The following is a 22,781-nucleotide window of genomic DNA, read 5'->3' as shown; positions in this document are numbered from 1 at the left end:
ATCTTTTTTTTATGTAATGGGAAACAAATTGTTGCATTTAGTGTAGAGAGGTAATAGGAAAAGTGTTATGGCAGTGACAGCAACATATTTCTTGCATAAAAACTGACAAAAAAATCACGTCTAATTCTCCCTGTAGAGATTCATCCTGCACCTGACACCACTCCCTGTTTGCATTTTAATGCACAATATTTATTGTTTCACCTGAGTTTCAAGGAAAACAAGTGGGGGGGACACGGCTAAGACGATACTTATAAAGAAACAGGGTCTCAGTATGTGGAATGATGAATAAGTGAACGAGGGAGTGATTTTGGACACATTCTTCATCTCTGTGTTTTCTTCCAAGATGCATTTCTCCCCGTACGGCCATAAAATATCAACATCAAAAGGCTGCTCTAGAGAGAAGCCTTTGCTCTTTGATTCTGAGAGACTGACATCAAGTCCTGATAATTACTTTTCAAGTTTTCAGGCTTCATTGAAACCCCTGGAAATATCTCAGACAAATGTCACATCACCTGCATTTAGCCAGTTATAACCAGGAACAATAACAATTAGTCCAGGAAATTCAAAGCAGATAAGACCTTTTTGCTTTGGTACTAAAATGTTTTAGGGTGCAGTTTTCCTTTGCCAAAAACATAAAGTCGAATCAAATATTGACAAGGAGACTGGACACAAATCCACATGGGCACAAGCATGCAAACATGAAAATACATATTCACTAATTAACATAATCCCTGGACATGAGCACATTTGCTGAACCTGCACACAGGCATGCAAACACACACACACACACACACACACACACACACACACACACACACACACACACACACACCTGTAATCCAGGAGCATTGTGTTTGATTAACACTTCTATCAGATAGGTGTTAAGGACTTAACGTTTTAATAACGCTAATTACTCATCTGAGCGACAACAATGAGCTTATTGCAGAAGACGTGCAATACCTCCTCCTCCTCTTCCTCCAGCGCCGCCAAGCCCGCCGTCAGATAGGAGAGGAAGATAGGGGGTGAACCCAAAAGACGGAGCTTGCCTTACTGCTAGCGTATCTAACAAGAAACAGTACAAGCTCTCATTGGGGAACAAAAGAGTCGGCATCAGATTCGCTATCACACAATTTGATTTAATTAACGAGCTACATCAAGAGCCAAAGACCCAGGAAGGAGACGAAGAAGAAGAAGAAGAAAAGGGGGAAGGAGGTGGAGAGAAAAAAAACTTGTTGTCGGCTTGACTTGGCTGACGAATGACCTAATTGGCTACATTATCAACTCATTATCAAAGGCTAATTAGGGAGCTACAGAACAGCGCCAATTATGAAAAAAATGCAAACTACTCAGTAACCCCCTACTACTACATCTACATACACCCCCCAACCTCCACCTCTGCCAAAACACCCCCCTACCACCAGTTCCTCCTCCCCCTCAATTTAGCCTGACACTAAAGTGTTTCATTTCAACAAAAGGTTTCTTTTTTAGAGAAAAAGGCTTGGAGGGCCTCTATTGTTAGCTGGGAAACAATGGGGCTTGACAGGGTGGGGGTTTGGTGATGGGGGTGCATATCATGCTGGGTATTTCTAGAAGAGGTGAGGGTGTGCATGTTATCTATGTGTGTGCTTGAGTGTGTGCATTTTATCAGGTCGATGGTGCGTTATTGAGTTCTGTGGGCAAGTTTGGAAGTCAAAAAGAGTTCGGTGAAGGTGGGGGTTGCCCTCATTAACCCCCTCCACCCCGACTCAATCAGCCGACCAGCAGGTTAAAGCAACAACACAACCTAATTAGAGCGAAGGACAGAGCGAGGGGTGAAATGTCAACATCCTCTTTTTCTCTCTCTTCCTTTCTGTCGCTCTTTTCAGATGACGAGTCGCTGCTCTCTTGGTCGCTGAGGCAAAAAACGTGCTTGAAAACACTCGTTGTGAGCGAGCAGTAACTTTGTTGCAGTTATCTGTCTGTGTTTGTTAGCCAGATATACTGAGACCACAAAAAGGTTCACAAACACTTTCTAATTTCTTCTCTTAAATTTGTTTTAATCAAATGTATAAAAGAGGAAAGCAATCATATATTTGATCTTAAATTGTGTTGCATTTCAGCCTTTTCATCTGAAGCAAAATAACAGACATAATATCATCTCTACGTCTGAGAAGAGCTTGGAAATATGTCACATGTACAGTATTTAGTTAGATTTAAAACAGGAAAACAAAACACATCTGCTGGCTGTCGTGTGCAGTATCAGAGCCACAGGAGGGGGACACACAGTGCTCAAACAACTGGGATGGACGAGTGAATTTGCTCTATAATTGGAGCGTTTTTGTAGTTCTGGTTTTGCAGTCTGCAGAACCTCTGGACAGTGACGCTCCAGTTCTGGATAACATCACACCAACTTCACACAATTACGCTTTAAGATCAAATACTAGTGATCCAAATCACTTCTGTGACTCTCTGTAAGGTTGCCTCCTTCAGTTTACTGTGTTTGGTTTGTCTGTTCTGGGCTATTGTAGAAACATGGCAGTGAAACATGGCGGACTCTGTGGAAGAGGACCTGCTCCCTCTGTAGACATTAAGAGCTCAGTACTGAAAACACAATGATTTTTAATTTCTGACATTATACACTAACGTACTTATAAATATTAATTTCCATTTCTGCTATTAAATCCTCCGAAATCCTACAAAAGGAGTAATTCTACTAGAATGTTGTATATTTTAAATTTTAAAATGTGTCACTTTGTTTCCTATTTAATGGTCAATAACTCGACAAAAAATATGAAGTTGATCAGTTATTCTTTTGCTATGAATGTCTGAGAAAATAAAGTTTCTGTGTAAGGTTACATACATTCATGAGAACAAACGTTTCTTGACTAATCATTCATCATTGACAAAGCAGCAGATAGACACAGCACTGCAGAGAATAATCACTGTAACTGGAACATTATTTGGAGCAAACTGCTGACAGCTCAGGCTTGTTTGGCTCCGTCTGAATCGACCTGACGTGGTTGCCTCCACCCGGAAAAGTCAGTTCAAACCCACCGCTGAGAATTCTTAGAAAATACAACGACTCCATCCACCTCCATCTCTGCTCATCTTCAGTTTCTCTTACTCATCTCTCGACACATCCACTGTGACAGACCAAGACCTTGTTTCTCTACTCTCTCGCCTCCCTCTCTCTCTTTTTTTTTGCATTTGTCATATAGCTTTCCATCTACACCACTACACCCTCCTCTCCCCTCTGCCCCCCCTCCCCTCCTTCGCGCTCTTTCAAGGTCCACAGGCTCGACTCCACCTTTTCAATTCGGCTTCCCAGCAGCACTACTTAGTGGGGAGGTAATTGGAACCACTGCTATCAGTGTGATTGAGGGAGCAAGAGGAGTGAGTGAGTGTGTGTGTGTGTGTGTGTGTGTGTGTGTGTGTGTGTGTGTGTGCGTGTGTATGGGGGTCTGTATTAATGTCTAGGGTGTTGGTGAAGCATGGAGCAAAGGGGGCCCCATGAAAAAGGGGGTCAAACACATAGAAGAGCATTTCAGCGTGGAGTGGAAGAAAGAACGAGTTAGAGGGAAGATGAGGGGAGAGGAGAAGGCCGAGCCGAGGCCATGGAGGTTGTGAAAAGATAGGGGCCCATACTGAGATCACACCTGCTCTCTGACATGCAGCGCGAGCAGGCACACACACACACACACACAACATGTGAGTACAACAATGAATGAACTATCAAAATAGGTTGTATAGTGCAGTATGCTTACATAAAAATTAAATGCTCTTCGTGATCAATGAGTCAATATGTACAATTTAGGCGACTTCATTCTTAATTTATTTCTGGTTGTTGGAAAAATGTTGTAGGACTTACGTGTCCTTTAACAGGCCACAATGATTAAAAACGGTGATATCCTCTAGGGAAAATTGCATTGAAAATTGCAAGTCAATAGAATAAAAAAATAACTATTTAAAGAACAGAGTCTGGGGCCTCCTCCAGCCAGGGAACTGTGTGTATCTTCACTGTCAATCTATCCAATAAAGGTAAAAACATCTATATAAGTACATAAATTATCTTTAATAAAAGAACAATTTTGGATTTAGCATTGCCTAATCCACATGGGTTCGTAAGAGGTTCAGGTTGGTTCCGATCTCTTTGTGAGGGGAGGTGCTGTAAAACGCAACACAGCTTCAACAAAATTGCATATATAAATCTGTGTCCCAGCCTCCCCTTCAGTACTTACCTGCAGTCACGGAGCACCTGTGCTGAGTGATGAAGACCTTTTTAATATCACTCTGAATGTAATTTAACATGTTTCATAACCAAAATATGGATGGATGATGGAAAACCAGCAGGGACAATATGGTCAAGAATTAATTATCATTATAACACACTTTAGACCTCCTAGTAGTATAAAACAAAACTTGTTAGATACTTGAGTTTCATGGAACTCTGGATAATCTGTGTAAATGGATAGATGGATCTATTCATTACAAGTTATTAATTATTCTAAATTCACTTAAGCTTTTTGCTAAAATCAACACTTGCCCATTATGAGACAGTTAGCTTCCTGTGGCTAGCAGTAGCAGATGCCGAGTGAAACTCCACAAAAAAGGATGCATAAACAAATCCACTGTCACATCAATCCCGCTTTTATTTTAGAGGCGTACAAAGTCTACTGATAGCCTGCACTCGCATTTTATGACTAACATTACTGCCAACAGCAGGCAAGAGACCAGACTTAAGACTTTTAAAACTTTCGTAAATGTAGTTTGTCCATGAAGGAGTGTCACATTTTTTCTTTCATCATATTAGCTTTTCATTTGTGTTCACAAGATTAGAAATTCCTGGACAGACTTTTTATAATGTCTGCACCTTTTTTTGTGAAAATCAGTGTCACATTTTTCAAGAAAGTAACTGAAATGAAATTTACTTTCCACTCACCATGAATAAATCTCTGTCTTCCAAGTCTACAGCGAGGAGGAAGGCCTTCTCAAAGCGCTGGTGTCTGCAGAGAAAGTGAAGACAGTTAAAGAGCAACATCCTGATACAAAAGAAAAACAATAATCGATATAAAAATACACACTTTAGATGAAAATTTATGGATGGATAGGTCAGTAGTACATATTTCCTCCTCCCTTCGGTCTGCATGCAGACACACACCTTATAGCGCACACATCCACATACACCTCTGCATACAAAACTGTCAATAATTGAACTGAGAGTAGCGGGTCCTCTTCCTATTATCCGGAATTAAAGCTGGGAGAGAGAGCGCTGTATCTCCCAGTACAAAACAACTTTCCCTGTCTAGAGCCAACATGAAACAAACAAACACAAGCAGAGAGAGGAGGCGTGGGGGGCTTCCTTCATTTGATGTCGATGGAGAGAAAAAGAATGCAGGTAGGTGATAAGAGAGGAGAGAGGAGGGATGCCAAACAACGCTGCAGCTCCGCGACAGAGGAGGTTAAAGAAAGAGAGAGGAAACGGGAGGTAATTGCAGGATGGAGAGCAGTAAGCAGCAGTGTGTGGGAACAACAGGGTCTATTTCAGTCAAACAGGCATTTCAAAAGGCTCTCATGGCAGAAGGGAAAATGAAACAACAGTCTAAACAGGTGCATGTGAGGTGCTCTGCCTTATGAATGACTCAAAGCTGCATCACTGTGTGTGTGTGTGTGTGTTTGTGTGTGTGAGGAAATTCAAAAGCTATTTCCCTTTTAGAATTTTTAAAATAGCAATAGCGGGCTGCAAATAAGCGGTGTTAAATTGTATCTTCAATGGATGTCATTTTCTGAAAGACCTTTTTTGGACAGTATTTATTTTTCTGATTCTGCAGCAGCTGTTGATAAAAAGAATAAAACGCTCAGCTAATGCCTTAAAAATAGCGATTTATATTTTAATTACTGATCTGTGGACTGATGGAGGAACACAGTGTTTATGTATTTAAATGCATTTAACTTCAAGAGTGCTCTAATGTAGCCGACTTTGACCTTTGACCCCCCTGAAATGTTACGTGAAACAAATTTCTCCCTCACAAATAGAAAAATGGATCACAGCAGCAGCACGGAGTAGGTGGCCTTACCTGAGGAGATGTCGGAAGAATCGGCGGGCATACTTTCTGATTGGCTCCCTGTACTCGAGTATCACCATATCAGAGAGAGGGGCAGGTGGGGCATAAAACACACCCAGAGCTGCTTCAAGTTGGGCTACAGACAGAACAGAAACACAGTGAATAAACAAATAAAAATAAAATTCAAAGGGTTTTAGGTGATGTGTGTCAGCCAACAATTTGGCTGAACACATGTTTAAAGATAATTTAGCTAGCACAGATAATACTTTGCGTCTCAGCATATTAGTGAGCTTCTTGTTATATATTAACTAGGCAAAATTAGTCCATCCACAAAATAAAGTCTAATTATGTTGCTAATTAACACCACATTTAACAGAGGTTGAAATGTAAATAAAGTTCCAAGTCAAGTAACCAAAGCCTTGAGGCTAATGTGGCTCATGAATTTTGAAGACTGCTTAGCCAGAGACCCACCCTCCGTCTCTGCATTCAGCTCCAGTCTCAGCAGGTGGTTGGTGATCGAGCTCAGGCCTCGGTAGCACTCATCTCCCATGATGCTCCAGTCCATGGCCTCCAGGATGCCCAGCGCCTCTCTGACCTGGCCACAACGCAGCCGCTGCTGCAGCAGCTCCCCGGGGCCCATCTGGCCCCCTGTCAGAGCCCCTGTCATTTTTAAAAAAGATCAAAATCAAGCACTAAATGCACCAGAATATTGTTAATCTCTGTGACAGTATGTGAACTCTGATGAAATTATATAACATTTATAAATGAAGCCATCTTGTCTGGTCTTATCGCCTAATGAGTGTCTATGCATATAAGTAAATAAACCACTAACCTTAACTAATACTAACTAAATCACTGTGCGTTATCCACCAAATCAAACACCTAGTTTGACTTTTCTATTTTTTCTAGACCAAAATCAGCACAGAGCAGAACCAGAAAATAAACACATCTACCATCAGCAATAGATAATAAGCAAGAAATGGTTATTTTGGAAAAGATCTTGCAACAGCTGTTTTATTAGATCAGAATATACTTTCAGCTTAACAACAAATCTGGCAAAAATATTTTAGTCTTTGTCCATCCATTTATTTTCGTAATTCAATTCAATTTTATCCCATTTTATTTATGTTTTACATTTGTATATGTGGAGAGATTTGCTTATTATGAGTTGATTGACAGTTTTTATATGCACACTGTACAGCACTGATGTTAAAGAATATTTCTATTTACTGATATTAAAGGCCTGAAAATGTATCTGCTGAAACTTCCATTTAAAATTTCCCCTCATTTCTGTGAAACAAACAAACTTTTTTTTTTTCTTTCCCCAGAAGCTGTCGTACAGTACAACACAATGGTCCTTGCTGTGTGTGACCATGCAGAATATTGTGGAGCACTTACCTAAACTAAGCAAGTGTGCAGTGGATCTGTCTAAACTCTGGAGCAACAGCACATTAGTTAGACTGGCACTGACATGTCAATCAATTAGATTGAAACCTGTTTAATCCCTCATGCATACTCAGCGTGCATCTGTGTGTAAATACAAATAAAAGCAAGGTTATCCTCATCACCTTCTACTTAAATACATGAGAAAAACATTGAGCCTTCAGTTTGCTCACTTATGGTCAGATCATTTCCCCAAATTTCCCAAACTTATTTAAATGCTGTGTGTGTGAGAGATCTTTAACTTTGCCTGACATCTCAGATGTCTGCTGAGAAGATGAGAGGAATGCTAAAACTGATTAGGCCTTTTGACCAGAGGTGATTGGTTATGCTTTTGTGTTTGTGTGTGTGTGCGAGCATGTTAGGACTGCTGAATAATGGAAGGACAAGGTTTTGTACCCTTCCCGTTAGCGGAGGTGTCTCGTTCTGTGTGTAAAAGGGCAAAGGTCCATGTGTGTTTTTATGTGTGCTACACATCCAAGAAATGAAGGTGTTGAATAAGAGAGGTGATTATTGCCTATTGTCACTTGATCATGATGGTGCAACGGTCGAGTGGGTCGCTAGCTTGTTTTGGGAAAGGCTGATTTGCGTTGAGGAGCAGAGCAAAAACATCACACTCAAACAGATGATGAGCATGTTGATGAGTGCGTGCAAAGTTGAATTTCCAAAGTGTACCACAAAATGCTGACATTTTTCACACTCATGCTGCGATGTGGTTAAGCTTAGCTTACATATTCACAAAACAAAATTTGGACACCGCTGGTGGCACAGTTCTGGGCTGTGTAGGTGATCACAGACAGCGGTACTGTCAACGGACCAGACTGCACACAGGCAAAGTCACCACTTACTCTTGTCTAATTAATTAATTGAAGAAGTTGTGTGTGTCTGTGTGTGTGTGTGTGTGTGTGTGCACGTGACTCTGTGTGTGTGTGTGTGTGTGTGTGTTTGGGGGAGGGGTATGAGCAATTAAAATGACAAGCTGGCAATTAGCAAGCCCCCAAATCCCCTAAAGAGTGGGCTAATGTGGCTTATACATCAGCTGAGCACAGTGCAGTTTGTGTGTGTCTATGTTTATGAGTGTGTGTGATTGTGTGTGTGGATGTGTGTGGAGAGGTCCTTATGCTGGGCGTTAACGTCTGCTCTGAGCTAACTCTGAGCACAGACAATGGATCATTGTGGTGGCAGGGACAAGTCAATTCTGTCCCACACCTGTCTACGCTCACTTATTTGACCAGCTCAGTTCAGCGTCTCAGTGTCGGCCACAAAACAACGCTGAGCAGCAGCAGGACCAAACAGCTGCAGAGAATCATTCTGGGCAGCATTAAGACAATGAGAAGACTTCAGGGCCAAATACTGACGGGCATTAAAGTCTATCAAAATTTGAAAGAACTAAACATTAAAACTGTTATATTCACTAAATCATAGTTCTAAGTTTATGCAATCAATCTCCTTTTCAGAGATGAAAGTACCTAAAAATTAGGGACGAGACTTGTGGATAATTTTAACAATTAATATAAGCTTCCACTAATCAGTTAAACTCTGGTTGGTTTACACTCAAATTGCTGCCTTGGAGAGACTCGACTTTAAAACAAGGTGCTTGGAAAAGAGCTTTGCCTCCAAAACAACAAGCTCCAGCTTGTGCAATGGAGGAGAGAATCCACCTTTATTCTACCTTAATGCCTGCTGAGTAAATGGTTTTCTGCCAAAATAAATATCAAATAAAGATGCATCGGCTTGCGCTCACGTCGTTCTTTTTACACTAGTTACAACCAGTTATGTAATTCTTCTTTAAACATCAACAATATTTCACTAAATTCCCATCCCTACAAAAAAAATGACTGTTTTTCTTGCGTGTCGTGCAGCACATTCCCTGGTCTGCCCTTCCTCAGCCTGTACCGGTGCAGGCCCAGCCGCGGCCAACGTGTGCCCAGATGAGATAACTCGGTGCAGGCAGGAGGGTGGGGGTGGGGGGGCACCAGGGAGGGCTGCCTCCTATGGAAAAAAAGAGAACTTGGAGCTTGGCCAAGTCTTTCTTCCTCGCCGCCTCCCAACTCACTCCTTCTGTCATGTAGCGGGCCTTATGAAACAAGTCAATACAGAGAAGGAGCGCAGGCAAACAAACAAATTATGTGAGTGTGTGTGTGTGCGTGTGAGTGTGTGTGTGCGTGCGCACAGAAGCACAGAAATAGAAGAATACACACACGTGTGTGGGGGGAAGAATTATCATGGAGAAAAGACGTGCAGTGACTTTCTTCATCAAAACCTTGGCAGACGATCAGAGGAGGGGAAGCTATTGTTGGAAGACACCCTCCCCTTTCCCTGTGCACACAAGCAAACGCAGTTGAATACACACAGTCAAACACACACCCTCAAACACACAGAAACTCAAATGCACACAGTCTTCCACCTTCCTCCATCCACCCCCACACTCCTGCTTTCAAACTTCAGCAGAGAGCTGCGTGCCACTGTCACATCTTCTTTCCAAAGTCACAATTAAAGACGCTGAGTGTGTGTATGTGTGTGAGGCCGTACGGCTGTGTTTGTGTACGAGTGTGTTAGAGGGTGAGGTGGCTGCTTCGGAAAACATTTTGATTGGCAAACTTTATCTGAGGGCCCCGAGGGACTGCGCAGCCACTGTAAACGATTTATCGGAAAAATGCATCCCAGAATGCACCTGGGGGGCTCTTGCCCCGGGGCGATTATTGAATGACCTCTGAGAGCGTGACTCCTGCTAACCTTCCCGCCCATCAACAAATTAACTTCCCTCAGCAGTGAAGAGGTCGACCCGTTCAGCAGCCATATTTACACGCTGGGGTTCAGATACAGTGTCAGATCCAAAACAGTGGAAGAGTCTCTGAAGGGAGGTGGGCGCCTTCATTAGGAACAGATGACGATGATCCTGTGGAAAGTTTGGTGATTATTTTCTATTTATTTATATTTATCGGTGCAGCGAACTCGATGCAGTGTTCGGTATTCAAAATAACAAACTGCATCACTGTCCTTCAGCATTATTAAAGGCTAGTTTATGTACTTTCACAGAGATGCACACATTTCACATCAGCTTATAGTGGTCTACAGACTTATGTGTGAACATTTTATTTTAAGGAGTGCGAACGTTTGCTGAGCATATTTAATTTTTTGCACTTGTGCAAAATTGCTGTGGGGGAGTCCTCAAACCATCAGGCCACTAATCAATCAGCCTTCTGTTAACAAAAGATTAATCAACAACCATTTTGATAATTGATATTTGTTGCTTCAGGCCTCTCAAATGTGAGCATTTTCCATTTAATGGCACCTGAAAATTGAGTATTTTGGACTTTTTCACTGTTGGTTGGACAAAGCAAGTGGAAGCCATGTCAGAATTGGGGAAAAACTCATCAATGAATTAATTAACAAACAAAATAACTGCTAGTTTCAGCCTTAATTGAGACATTTTTGTTTTGATGCCACAAAATATTCCAACTCCAGCATTTCTGGCTATTAGACATTTTTTAAGTTCAGTCATTCATTTTTCAAATGGCATTTCTGAATCTTATTTTACCCACCTAGTCTGAATCTCAAAGCTGCTAGTGGCCCCCCATGAAAGGCCAACATCAGGATATCGGTCCCCTCTGGGCCTCCTTCCAGGCTTGTCCCCCATTGCAGTCTCTCCAGGCCTCCAAAGCAGCGCAGGTGCTGAGCTAGTCTTAGCATGGCAGCTGACGCTACCTCTTCTGCTACCAGTGCCATGCCTACAGGTGCCAAGCCCCCATCAAAGCACATCAGCTCCCCTTGCTCTCCCCCTACCATGACCAAGGCCCCAGCAGGGTGCCAGGCGAGGAGGGTTGGTAATACAGGGCAGGAAGCCAGGAGAGAGACACCCCGGCGCTGGTCATACAGGACCAGGGAGGAGTCACTCAAGCCAAGGACAAGTGTGGTCTCGCAGCGGTGTCGTGAGCAGGAGACGGGGTGGGATGGGAGCGGGATGCGGGTGACGGACAGTCGGTGCAGGCGCTCTCGTGCACATTCATACACGCAGGTATCAGCCCAGGACCCCTCTCTGAATCCTTGGGGTCCTGCAGGTAGCTCTACTGTTAGCAGCTGGTAGGGCTGGAGCAGGCTGAAGCGACAGTCCAGGGGGTTGCCTTCTGTCCGGACCGAGCTAAGAACCTTTCATAGGAAGGAAATACGAAGAAAAGAGTAACTTCAGAGACTGATGCACGCTTGAACATCCGCCCTATAAATCTGATCAGAACCAGAGATGCATAATATTATTCTTTATAAACTGTTTTCTCTTCTCTGGGTATGACGGCACAAACTGCAACATTTGTTATAGCATTGCAGGCTGAAGTTAAACACTGTAAAACTAGTAATATATCACTTTTTAGATTCTACAGCAACTTTAAATTAGCAACTATGAGGGCCTTTTTAGCCATTCTACATTTGATCGAAATATCTTAAATATTGTATGGATTGCCATGAAATTTTGTGCATACATTCATGTTTCCCTGGTCAAAACGTCACTTTATCTGCAAAGCTAATCATACGCCCATCAGCCTCAAGATGGATAATATGGAAAACATTACACATGCTTAAAATCAGCATCATCATTGTGAGCAAGTTAGCATGCTGATGCAATTAACAGCTAGTATCCAGGAGACATCCATGCTTTCTACTGTGGATTTCTTCCCCACAGTCTACCAAGCTCAGATGAAGTCCATGGACAATGGATTTGCAGTGATGTTTTACATGTTCTGCTTTAATTTCTGTCTGTGTCTGTCTTTGGTCCTTGAGTGATCAAATTACCCTGTTGACACTGGAGTGGTTAGTGGGAGGATTCAGCCAGTATCTTCTCAGCAGCGTTTCTAAACACTGCACAAGCAACACAACTGGAACTTGAGCTCGTAATTGTGTTGTTGTTTTAACATGTTCTTCTATTCAAGATATTGGAGGAATATTCCAACTTGTGCCAGTACAGTTAATGAACTAACCTGTTTTTGAATAAAAGAAGGATAAGGAAGGAGGGAGAGAACATGTCAGAGACAGACAGAGAAATGAGTCATAGCATGGCAGCATCCCCAAACCCCTGGAGATGGAAGAAATGGAGCCGTCCACACTGCTCATAAACACACAGCTGTCAATCAAGACAGCTAATGATAAGAGTTCCATTTTAACTCAAGGTCAACAACATCTTCTCCCCGAGCATGCCACGGCTTGGCACCCAGCGATAAACAACCCCCTCTGTTTACCTGTGTGAGGAGCCAAGAGCTCAACACTACACACTGTGAATGACAAGAAACAAGCCCTTTTCACTATTAAGAGGATGATACATGAAGAAAGCTTGGAATTATTTGACCGATGGTGAAATTCAGAATTTAGATTATTCCCTGCTGAACCACTACCAGTTGGTGGGAGTGGGCACAATGGCATAGCTAGCATTGACACTGAGGGAGATAGGCCATGTCACGGGTGGTACTGTCGATAAAACACCCACAAGGAACCAGGAACAGTAGGTGGATGACAGGATACAACAGCCTGTACTAAACAGCAGCCCAACAGTTCCACAGTCACTAACAGAGCTTTTTAGGAGGGATTTCACCTTACCAAAGCCTCTATCAGAGCCCTGCATTGACCGTGGCAGCTTTGGCTAAATGAGCCCATTTCTTTTCGCCGTGCAGACAGAAAGAGGGATCTGCTGCCTGCCTGCCTTCCTTTCCTTTCACAAAGCTGCCCGGCCCAGTTTTTTGGCAGGCATTGCCAAAAAGGGACTTAGAGGGAGGAAGAGAAGAGTTTTTTTGCCTGCCCATGGTCTACAGCAGGAGAGAAGCAGATGACTGTCCTCCTGAAAGCTTTTTTCCCTCTCCATAATCCCCCAGAGCTAGCTCCTGCTGCTCCCCAGGGGGTGGGTGCTGTGTGTGTGTGTTTATTTGAGGCAGCAGGCGAGAGGGGCTCAATTCATGTAAGGGGTGGGGTATCCTTGGTAGGGTGCGGTTCTCTGGATAGCTACATTTCTGCAGGGACAAAGTGACACATGCATTAAATAAACTTGCACACAAACACATAGCAGGCGAGGGTCCATTGAGTCCATCCCACAGAATGCTGTCACAGGAATCACAAGACCTACTTCAATTCCACAAACCCTGACCCCCCAACCACATCTCATCCTCTCAGCTTTTCATCCCGTGCCCGGCTTGCTAGTGCCCGCTGTGCCAGCATGCCACCGTGGCACCATCGGGGATGGGGTGCAGCTGATTCAGCTCTGCCTCCCCTGATAGGTGACCCTCCAAGGAAAAGAGAAGGGGGACAGCATCGGCTACAGCTCAGAGGCAACGAGTAAATACTGCATGGCCTGGTTCAACCTACAACAGCCAATATTTCGAAGAGTTCGAGACCAATTCGTGTTTTTATTCTGACACATACACAAAAAACATGTATAATGTGAGAGAGTGAGCACACATTCAACCCATGTCCACAACTGCACTTCAATTCACTGCTAAGTCATGCTATTGTCATGACCGCAGTTTGGTATTTACTCAATCTTACAGTAAAATTGTACAAAGTTAATGATTTTTATTTTCACACCAGCATTGAAATCAATAAAAGGCATTTCCTTGCATACAGAAAGTAATGCGCCTTAAACAATTTATCATCCCCAATGTTTGAAAAAAAACATTTCATACAGCTGATTTAAAGCTAGACTGTCATCTCTCAACTGTAAGGCATCTCTGGCCAGCATTAAGTGTAGAGAGGTGTGGCCTCATTATACTGGCGTCAAGGACATTTTAAGGTTTATCTGCATGATTTATGTCCTGACTTTTCAAGAGCCCTGAGCTCAACTGGACCTGGACTTTTAAAGTCTAGGTGGAGACCCTTTTGAGTTTTTCATTAAAGTGCAATATCTAAAAAGGATGCAGTCTATAAATCTCTAATCTAAAATAGTGCTGCAGTACACAGTCCACACAGAAAATGCACTGCAAAAACTGCCATTCTCACACTCAGTCACACATTAACAGTCACAACATTTATTACAGTCAGCACAGTAGCATTTTGACTCTGGGTCATTCTTAAGGTCATGCTGTACTTCGTTTTACATTCAATGTGGACTGAGCAAAGAGAGGCAAAAGGTCCCTGAAGGCAACACAGCTGGTTAGGAGATTACAGCATGAAACTCAAGACTTTTCAGGGTAGTGGTGTTTCAATCATTCAAAACACAAACTCTTAAATTGCAAACACTCAAGGTCCATAAGCATTAATGCTGAATGGTGACATACAGATTTATCTGCAGAGGTATGAACTCTCCGTCAGTTGTTTAGCAGACATCATTTGAAGATGATAGTCCGACCACTTGGGTGTCCTGTAGTAACCAGTCTGACAACCGACTTTAAATATAAATGTTCACAAAAAAAGCATGTGGCCAGGATGAGTATGAGGAAAAGTTTTCTGGGCATTCATCTTACAATTCTGACTAAACGCTTTCATTATTTTTAAAGCAAAAATTCGCACCCCTGTTTTACGAACTGCTACATGAATAAAGTCTAACAAAAACACATTCTGAAGCTCAAAACAACAGCCAGTTGTTAAAAGAAGTGCAGAGAAATGACTTCTGAAATTCAGCATGCATATGTCATTTTAATATATTCATAAAAGTAAAGATGTGTTTGCCTCTGAACTCCAGAGCATATTGTGGCTTGTGAACGTACTGTATTCCCTGGTTCTGAGAGCATGAAACAGAAAAATGATGAATAAGGTCAAGAGAGGGAGTGAACGAGTGAGCGAGAGGATGTGCAAGTGAGAGAGAGAGACAGACAGGAAGAAACATGCACAAAAGATGATGAGAAAGAGTGGGAACGGAAGTGAGTGAGAAGAAGAGGGGAAGAAAGGGGAGAGAGGGGCGAAGACATGGAGAGAAAGATGCAAAGAGAGCAGAGAGAGACGGGGAGGGAGACAGACAGAGAGAAAGAGAGAGAGAGGGAGAGAAAGGCCTCTAGTAAGTAGCTTTCTCCTGGTTATTGGTTTCAGTGACTGGTCAAAACTATTCTTCTCCATTCTTCTTGTCTCTCTCTCGCCAGCACCTTTTTTTCCCCTCCGTGGCGTGAAAGATAAAGCGGACGGGCCCAACTGTGTGGCTGGCCCTTGTTCACAGCAGTGGCCTTTTGAAGCCAATTTTCCAGCTCACGGAGCAGAGAAAGACAGGGAGAGACGGGCAGAGAGAGAGACGGAGGGACTCGGAGGAGGAGAGTCGAGGGATGAAGGGATGAGGGGCGGAGGGGGGTGGCACTGGGAAGTTTTAGGTGTGAGAATTAGGGTTAGCGTTGAGGTAGTGATGTGAGAAAATGCACAGGCACGGCGGGATTACTTACCAAAATATTCCTCACACCTTAACTGTTATAATTGGTACAACTGAACATAATTGTAAAATGGATGGAACATTATTCCATTATTCGCAAGACCCGAAACTGTAGCAGCAGTGTTTCCTGTGTGATTTTTACAAAGCAGTGGAGCTCGGGGGTAATTCTGCACTTTGGATTCAACACCCGACCCGACTTTCATGGTCCAAATTATGATTGCGGTGCATTTCTGAAAATGTTCTTTCTACTGTACATGCTCTAATTCTGCACATTAAGACGGCAGCTTTTTATGTTTTAGAGGCAAAATGAGCCATTTTATACTGTTAATTTAGCCTCTAAATCATAGTGTTATAGCAGTTGTGGACAAGATGAAGTACAGATTAAATTATTTAATTTATATGCAATTATATAGGTTTCCTTTCATGGACGTTCTGTTTAGGTTTTTCTGGTTTTGCAAGAGAAGAATGCCATGCAGCACAGTGCAAGTCAATAATATTTAAAAGAAAAACAGAAATCGCACAAAAGCAGATCAAACAACTGCAGAGAAACTGTTTGGTGACAGATAACAGGATAGTCATACGCTTAAAAAAGAAAAACAAAACAAAAAAAAGTATGTTCGCAAACATAAACACACATACAACCACAAAAAACCATGACTAAAAAAAGCAAGAAAACATTCATCTGGTGTTTTCTTTTCATTAAGATTATTAAATTCCAGGAAATGGTTTGTGTGCGTGTTTTTTTTTAGGGGGGGGGGTTAAGGGAGGGAAGCATGAAGGAAGGATAATTAAAAATGTTAACTGGCTGCATAAAAACGAACTATGTATGTGTTTTTCTCTCCTTCCCACCCTCCACCCCCCTGCGTGCCGTGGCTCCACTTATCAGCATGAGGAAGGGGGGGGCATACGAATTAAGACCACATAGGGAAAGAAATCAGACTTTTTTTAAATGCCGAGAGACTGGCTAGAAAATTGGCTTAGTGCGGCAGATAGCGAACTGAACAAAAGGAACATATATATAAGCTTGAAGTGATTGAAGTAGCTGGCGTCTCCCGATGTGTGCCCGGCGTTTGATTCCCGCCACGGCTCTTACATAAACTGCTCGCTTAATTTCACACCGCGCATCTGAAAAATGACAACAAACGCTTTCATTAGAGCGCGATGCCGCAGCCCCACGAAGAGACTTTAATGTTCTTGAAGCGTGGAGGAAAGAAGGAGGAGAAGGAGGAGAGGAGGACGGGGGGGGTTGAAGGAGACAGTGAGAATAAACTAGGTGAAGGAGTGTGATAAATGTGGAGAGCGTTCCAAAAACAACAAGCGGAAAAAGCAGCGAACAACATCTGTTTTGCTTATTTCAATATTCAAGTGCCCCCCTAGCTCCCATCCCTCCCTCACTCTCTCCTGCGTGAATTTGCTTTCCTAGCACGCAATTGGTAACGCTCATCTTTCCTCCCTCTCGCAGACTCTCTCCCCTTTCTCTCTGGCGTGGTGAATATTTTGCATATGCTTACTGAGGTACACGGTATGAGGAGTGGAGTTAAGCCCAGTTCAGTAATTTGGGATCTTTCATCTGTTTTCGGCACAAGGCCAATCCTATGTTGACATAGAATCGGGTCACGGGTAGGGTTTTGCCGGGGGCCATGAGGATGTGTGTCTAAGCGTGTGTGTGTGTGTGTGTGTGTGTGTGTGTGTGTGTGTGTGTGTGTGTGTGTGTGTAGGCGTTCTCCTTCACGCTGTACCACAGCTTAGCTCTCCTGCTTATTTCATATGGTGATGCATGAAGGTGCAACACAGAGGTGCCACCCTTGAGGTGACTAACACACCATCCCCAATCCCATCCACGACAACACAGGTCTCCGCTCAAAACAGCAGCTTTGTTGCCTTTTTCACCATGTCCTCACTCTGCGTGTGTGTGTGTGTGTGCGCCTAAGAGTGTGTGTGAGTATCTGAAAAAACGCACAGCTGGAGTTGTGATTTGTGTCTTTAAGGCTTCAAACAGCACAGAAAGGTCTTATTAAAGTCTCATTAAAAAAACCTTTAAAGTTAAGAATTTCTGTCATAGGCACACATAATTTTATACTTGTTCTGCCTCATATCTTTGTTTTGTTTACTGTATTTAATCACAATTACTAGATTTAGCTTAGCTTCTTTTCTCGAAAGTTTTTTGAGATGCTCATATTGAGAGCTGAAGGAGAAAAGCTTGATTTAATTTGAAAGAGGCTTTAAGCAGGATTTCAAGTGTCTCACACAAAAGGACAAACCCCACACGGCCTTCACATTGTCCCTAACAGCTAAAGGTGGCAGGAAGTGCATCAAGAAGGTGAAAGGCTTCCTGAACATATGACTTTTTTGTTGCATATGTTTAACAATTTTCTACAAATGCAAGCACCATTTTTATCCCTCTGTCCATTGCATGCTGAGTGATGGGTTCAACACACACGCTTTTCAACGATCCCTAGTTAATTCAACATTCATCCACTCATCAGGTTTCTGTCACTCATCCAGGTGTGGCAGCACGCTTAGCAGCCATGTCCTGATCCTGGGAGCTCACAAGGTGTTCCTGGGCCAGGTGGGATATGTATGTATCTAAATACCTCCATAAGAGGTGTCTAGGAAGCAACCTGATCACATGACTTTCAATTTGCAGAAGCAAATCTAGTCCGATCTCATTCTGGATGGCTGGGCTAGTCTAACTACTTTAAATATATTGTAGATCGACTGGTAATTTGAGCGCTTTACCTTCAACCTCAGCTTTCTCTACTACGACAACTCGTTACGACACCTACATCACTGCTAACACAGCAAAACACCACCTCGTGTTTCATGTTCCATCTTACAATCACTTGCATTCCTTCATTTCAAGCAGAATTTTGCTCCCAAACAAACAAAATAGGTGGATTTCAGGTGGAGTCCTAGGTCAACAAACAGGACACTTTTCACTCAAACAGAGAATCTGTGACAAGCCAAGAAGTCTCACTCCAGATGTACAAGAACCCCACAGCTTCCAACAGTTACCCCACAAGTCTCCCCGGGGACAAGGTCGCAAACCTTCCCCAAGTCAACAAAACACATGTAGGCTGGATTGGCGAACTCAACCGACCCTCCAGTGCACTGGTACAGGTAAAGGGTTGCTCCATGGTTCCCAGTCTGGGCCCCATGGATACACAGAGTTAATAATCTTACCTGGCAATTTGAGCACATTGTTTGCTCTCCACAACTTTTCCCCTAATTCTTTTTTATAAATGCAGAATTTACTGGAGCATACAGTACTTTCTTGGTGGACTATGAAAGTCAATAATAACTTAATTAGCCTTTAAAAACAGAATCAACAAAAGAAGTACCAACATTTGTGAATATAATATTACCCTGGTGATTGAATATTGTCATTCACCAACTCAGAGTGTGTGTGTTTGTGTGTGTGTGTGTTTTTTTGTGTACCTTGAGGCCTTCAGTAGGTGAGCAGCTGAGCAGAACCAGGTTGTTCCTTTGCGAGTTTGCGGGAGTCCAGGGCCACACCTCCTCATCAGGCTCGTCCAGGTTCCACCAGCAGACCGCCACATCCTGCAGACGGTTGAGACCCACCCGTCTGAGGAGCCTACGACTGCGCCCACTCACATCCACACCCACCACCTGGACAAACACACACACAAACACACACAAGTATGTTAAGAGGCTCAAAATAGGCAGTACAGTAGATAGACAGACAGTATAAAGGTAGGTAAAAGTATAAACACTGGCAGATGCACCAACAGTATCTCATAACGAAGGGGAAGTTATCAGAGTATCGTACTGCTTCACCCATTTGGATTCACCTCTCTAGCCCGTGTTAACACCTGAGGGTTCTGAAGCTTCAACATCTGTAGCCTTAAACATCACTCTCCTGTCCTTCCCCCATCCTGTTTTTGTTGATGTCTAAGGTTGTTTTTTATCTTCCATTATTAATGTGTGTGTGTGTGTGTTTTTTGTTCTGTCGGGCTTGTTGTTTTAGTGATGTGCATATTTTTGGGAAGGTCCGCCACGCTCTACGGGCCACAACAAAGAGACGCACAGTAATGAGCTCTCGTGGCGCTTGTGGGGGGGGGGGGTACCCTCACAAAGAAACACACACATACATGAATGCATGCATGTATGCACACAAATACACATGTACATAAATATAGAGGCACTGATGTAAAAAGTGTATATCAACGCACACTTTTACAGACACACAAAGTGCAAACACACAAACGCACACACACACACCAATAAACAGTGCTCTATCCAGAAGCACTTTTAAAGCAGGTGAAATTGCAGGTGTTATACTGTGACCCTGCCTTTCATGTACACCACGGCTCATTCCTTCTTCACACACACACACACACACACACACACAAACACACACACACACACATGAACATACACACACGCCCATAATCATACAGGCCTTTCATACATTCTGTATCTCCAGTCACACTCACCAACACAATGAACCAGCTACCAGAGTGAATGGCTACCACGCACACATTAGCACAGACACCCATGACCTCTGTCACAGTGCAGAGTGTCTGGGACCTGAGCAGGAAGACACGATTGTCTCTGTAAAAATTTACAAACAACATACTCCTCAGTGCAAAAAAACAAAAAGGTGTAAAAGCAGAGAAACATGCAGAAATTTGTAAATCGACAAGCTGTACAGTATGAGTAGAGCAGATTTGAGGTTCAGTGGTCCATGTCTGCCCCTCTTGCACCCTTGGGCAGATGTTTGCTTTGGACACATAATACAGAGGCAAATTAAAATGATGGAAGTACATCTGATGATAAAGGGAACAAAGAGTTGCCCCTAACCACTGAACGGGAGATCACTGACAGATTAGAAATGGAAAATAAGAAAAAGAAAAAAAAATCTGAAAATCACTGGGGTTAATAACACACTATCTCTGCCCCCCGCATGCCCCTTTCCATCCCTCCATCCCTACCCATCTCTTCCCTCTTCTAGTCTTCTTTTTTTCTGCTGGCGTTTGCTGGTCAGCAATAATCAAAAACCACTTTCTGTGGGCCGGATTAGTTTAGCCCCCCCCCTCAACGCCCCCAACTCTCCCTTCCCCAGCTTAGCCCACTGGACCAGGGCAATGTGTATGTGGTTGTGCATGTGTGTGTTTGTTGTGGGGGATGGGTAGCTGGGTGTGCATGTGCACACATGTGTATGTTGCAGGTTGCATGCACATGCATTGACAGAGGTGTGGGGTGTACAATATGGGGTGGTGGTGGAGGGGGGGTGTCTTATCAGGACTCTGCTTCTGGAGACAGGCAGGAACGATTGCTTTTATACACACCAACATGCACGCGCACACACACCCACACACACCTTAACAAAAGGGCCTGGCAGTAATGTGATAATGCCAGGGTTAGCGGTTAGCCAGCTCGTGAAGGAGGACACAGTGTAGTTTTGTTTTGGGGAGGGAAGAACAGGACGGCGCATAATCGGACCTGTTACAAGCACCTACACAAACACCTCCAGATGAGACTGCCTCTCAATAACACCTTTATGAGGGATTAATAGACAGAAACAGGAAAGACAGAGAGACATAGAGGCTACCTGGCCATGTTAAACCAAAGGGCCATATTCTCATGGTGATTACTCTGAATATATTCACAGACTGTGCACCTCTTGTGCACAAAGATACAAACAAGCCAACGCTTATCATTTACAAGTTGTATCAAGCCAACGGACAGGATGTAAGGCTTTGGGTGTTGTGGGTAGCTAACTGGTTAACTGCCAAACTGACTGCTTACTAATTTCAAGCAAGTTGTATTGTTCTAGTTTTGTAAAGTAGGTTGTTTAAGTGGCTGTTATGGGGAAGAGGTCAATCATGACCCAGCAGTTGTCTCTGCCTGCTAAACCTCAACCAAAGAGACTGGGTTTCAAGAAGAAGAAAAAAAGATTTTGGAAATGTGGGAAATTCAGGACGATGTTAACACCTTTCTTCTTTGTCTCTGCTTTCCACTTGTCTTCTTCTTTTGACTCACGTTCAATCTCTCTCTCTCTCTCTCTCTCTCTCTCTCTCTCTCTCTCTCTCTCTCTCTCTCTCTCTCTCTCTCTCTCTCTCTCTCTCTCTCTCTCTCTCTCTCTCTCTCTCTCTCTCTCTCTCTCTCTCTCTCTCTCTCTCTCTCTCTCTCTCTCTCTCTCTCTCTCTCTCTCTCTCTCTCTCTCTCTCTCTCTCAAGCACAGACACATTACTCATGCACACTCCATCGATGCGTTCTACTGTACCTTGATTTCAGAGGGTGAGAGTTTGTCTGTTCGCCTGCCAGTCTCTGGGGAGTCCTGGTTCTTTTGGTTGAGGTAGACTGCAGCCACTTGGCTCTGCTCCAGGAAGGACAGCAGAATCAGCTTATCGCTCAGCACCGCTGGGAATGACATCACCACACTTGTCACTGGATGTCATGATTGAAAACAAAAAACAACTGCGCATTGTTGAGGTGACACTTTCTCCTTACATAAATAGAGACCACTGATATCCACACAGTTTGGTTTCCATCGTTCTTACAACTTTCTATATAAAATATGATCCGTTGAATTCAATAGAAATTGGCATACATGGAAAATGTAACTGAAATTAGTTATCAGTACACAACAATAATGATTCACTAGTTTTCTGAGGTATTCCTTTATTCTAAAAGCCTTTTAACTTCCAGAAACACAGGGACCCAGAAGCTCTATCGAAAGTTGTGACATAACACACCCAGTAGCCAGACACTTTCATCGATGGATTTTTTACTGGTATTGACAAGGCTGATTTGGGACCCACACACTTCATTTGGAAATATAGAAATGTTCTGGATTTACAACAACAGAATCTTACATCCAATGGTAATGAATGAAGATGTCAGCATAAGACTGCTGTTGTAGTTGTTTTTAGAGCTATTTAATAAAGGATTAGTAGTTTTTAACAAGCAGTTTTAAATAGTCAGTAGTTTAAATGAAGCGATTCTGT

General features: G+C 43.1%; 1 protein-coding gene across 5 annotated transcripts in view; it reads right to left on the bottom strand.

Annotated features, from left to right (window-relative positions):
* Positions 1-22,781, bottom strand: part of LOC121613817 (WD repeat containing planar cell polarity effector) — a 78,585-nt gene that overhangs the window by 15,469 nt on the left and 40,335 nt on the right. For all 5 annotated transcript variants that reach the window (XR_006007213.1, XM_041947466.1, XM_041947464.1 and 2 more), the window contains exons 8-13: positions 22,058-22,194; positions 19,246-19,437; positions 11,027-11,630; positions 6,513-6,701; positions 6,054-6,177; positions 4,919-4,982 (exon numbers count right to left, since the gene is read on the bottom strand). Coding sequence is in view for 4 of the 5 variants with exons in the window: in XM_041947466.1 (XP_041803400.1) it covers positions 4,919-4,982; positions 6,054-6,177; positions 6,513-6,701; positions 11,027-11,630; positions 19,246-19,437; positions 22,058-22,194 (1,310 nt within the window). In the remaining variant the exon portion in view is untranslated. The remainder of the gene's footprint in view (positions 1-4,918; positions 4,983-6,053; positions 6,178-6,512; positions 6,702-11,026; positions 11,631-19,245; positions 19,438-22,057; positions 22,195-22,781) is intronic.

Source organism: Chelmon rostratus, chromosome 11 (assembly GCF_017976325.1).
Source record: "Chelmon rostratus isolate fCheRos1 chromosome 11, fCheRos1.pri, whole genome shotgun sequence".
Lineage (NCBI taxonomy): Eukaryota > Metazoa > Chordata > Actinopteri > Chaetodontiformes > Chaetodontidae > Chelmon > Chelmon rostratus.
This window is presented reverse-complemented; position numbering and strand designations above follow the sequence as displayed.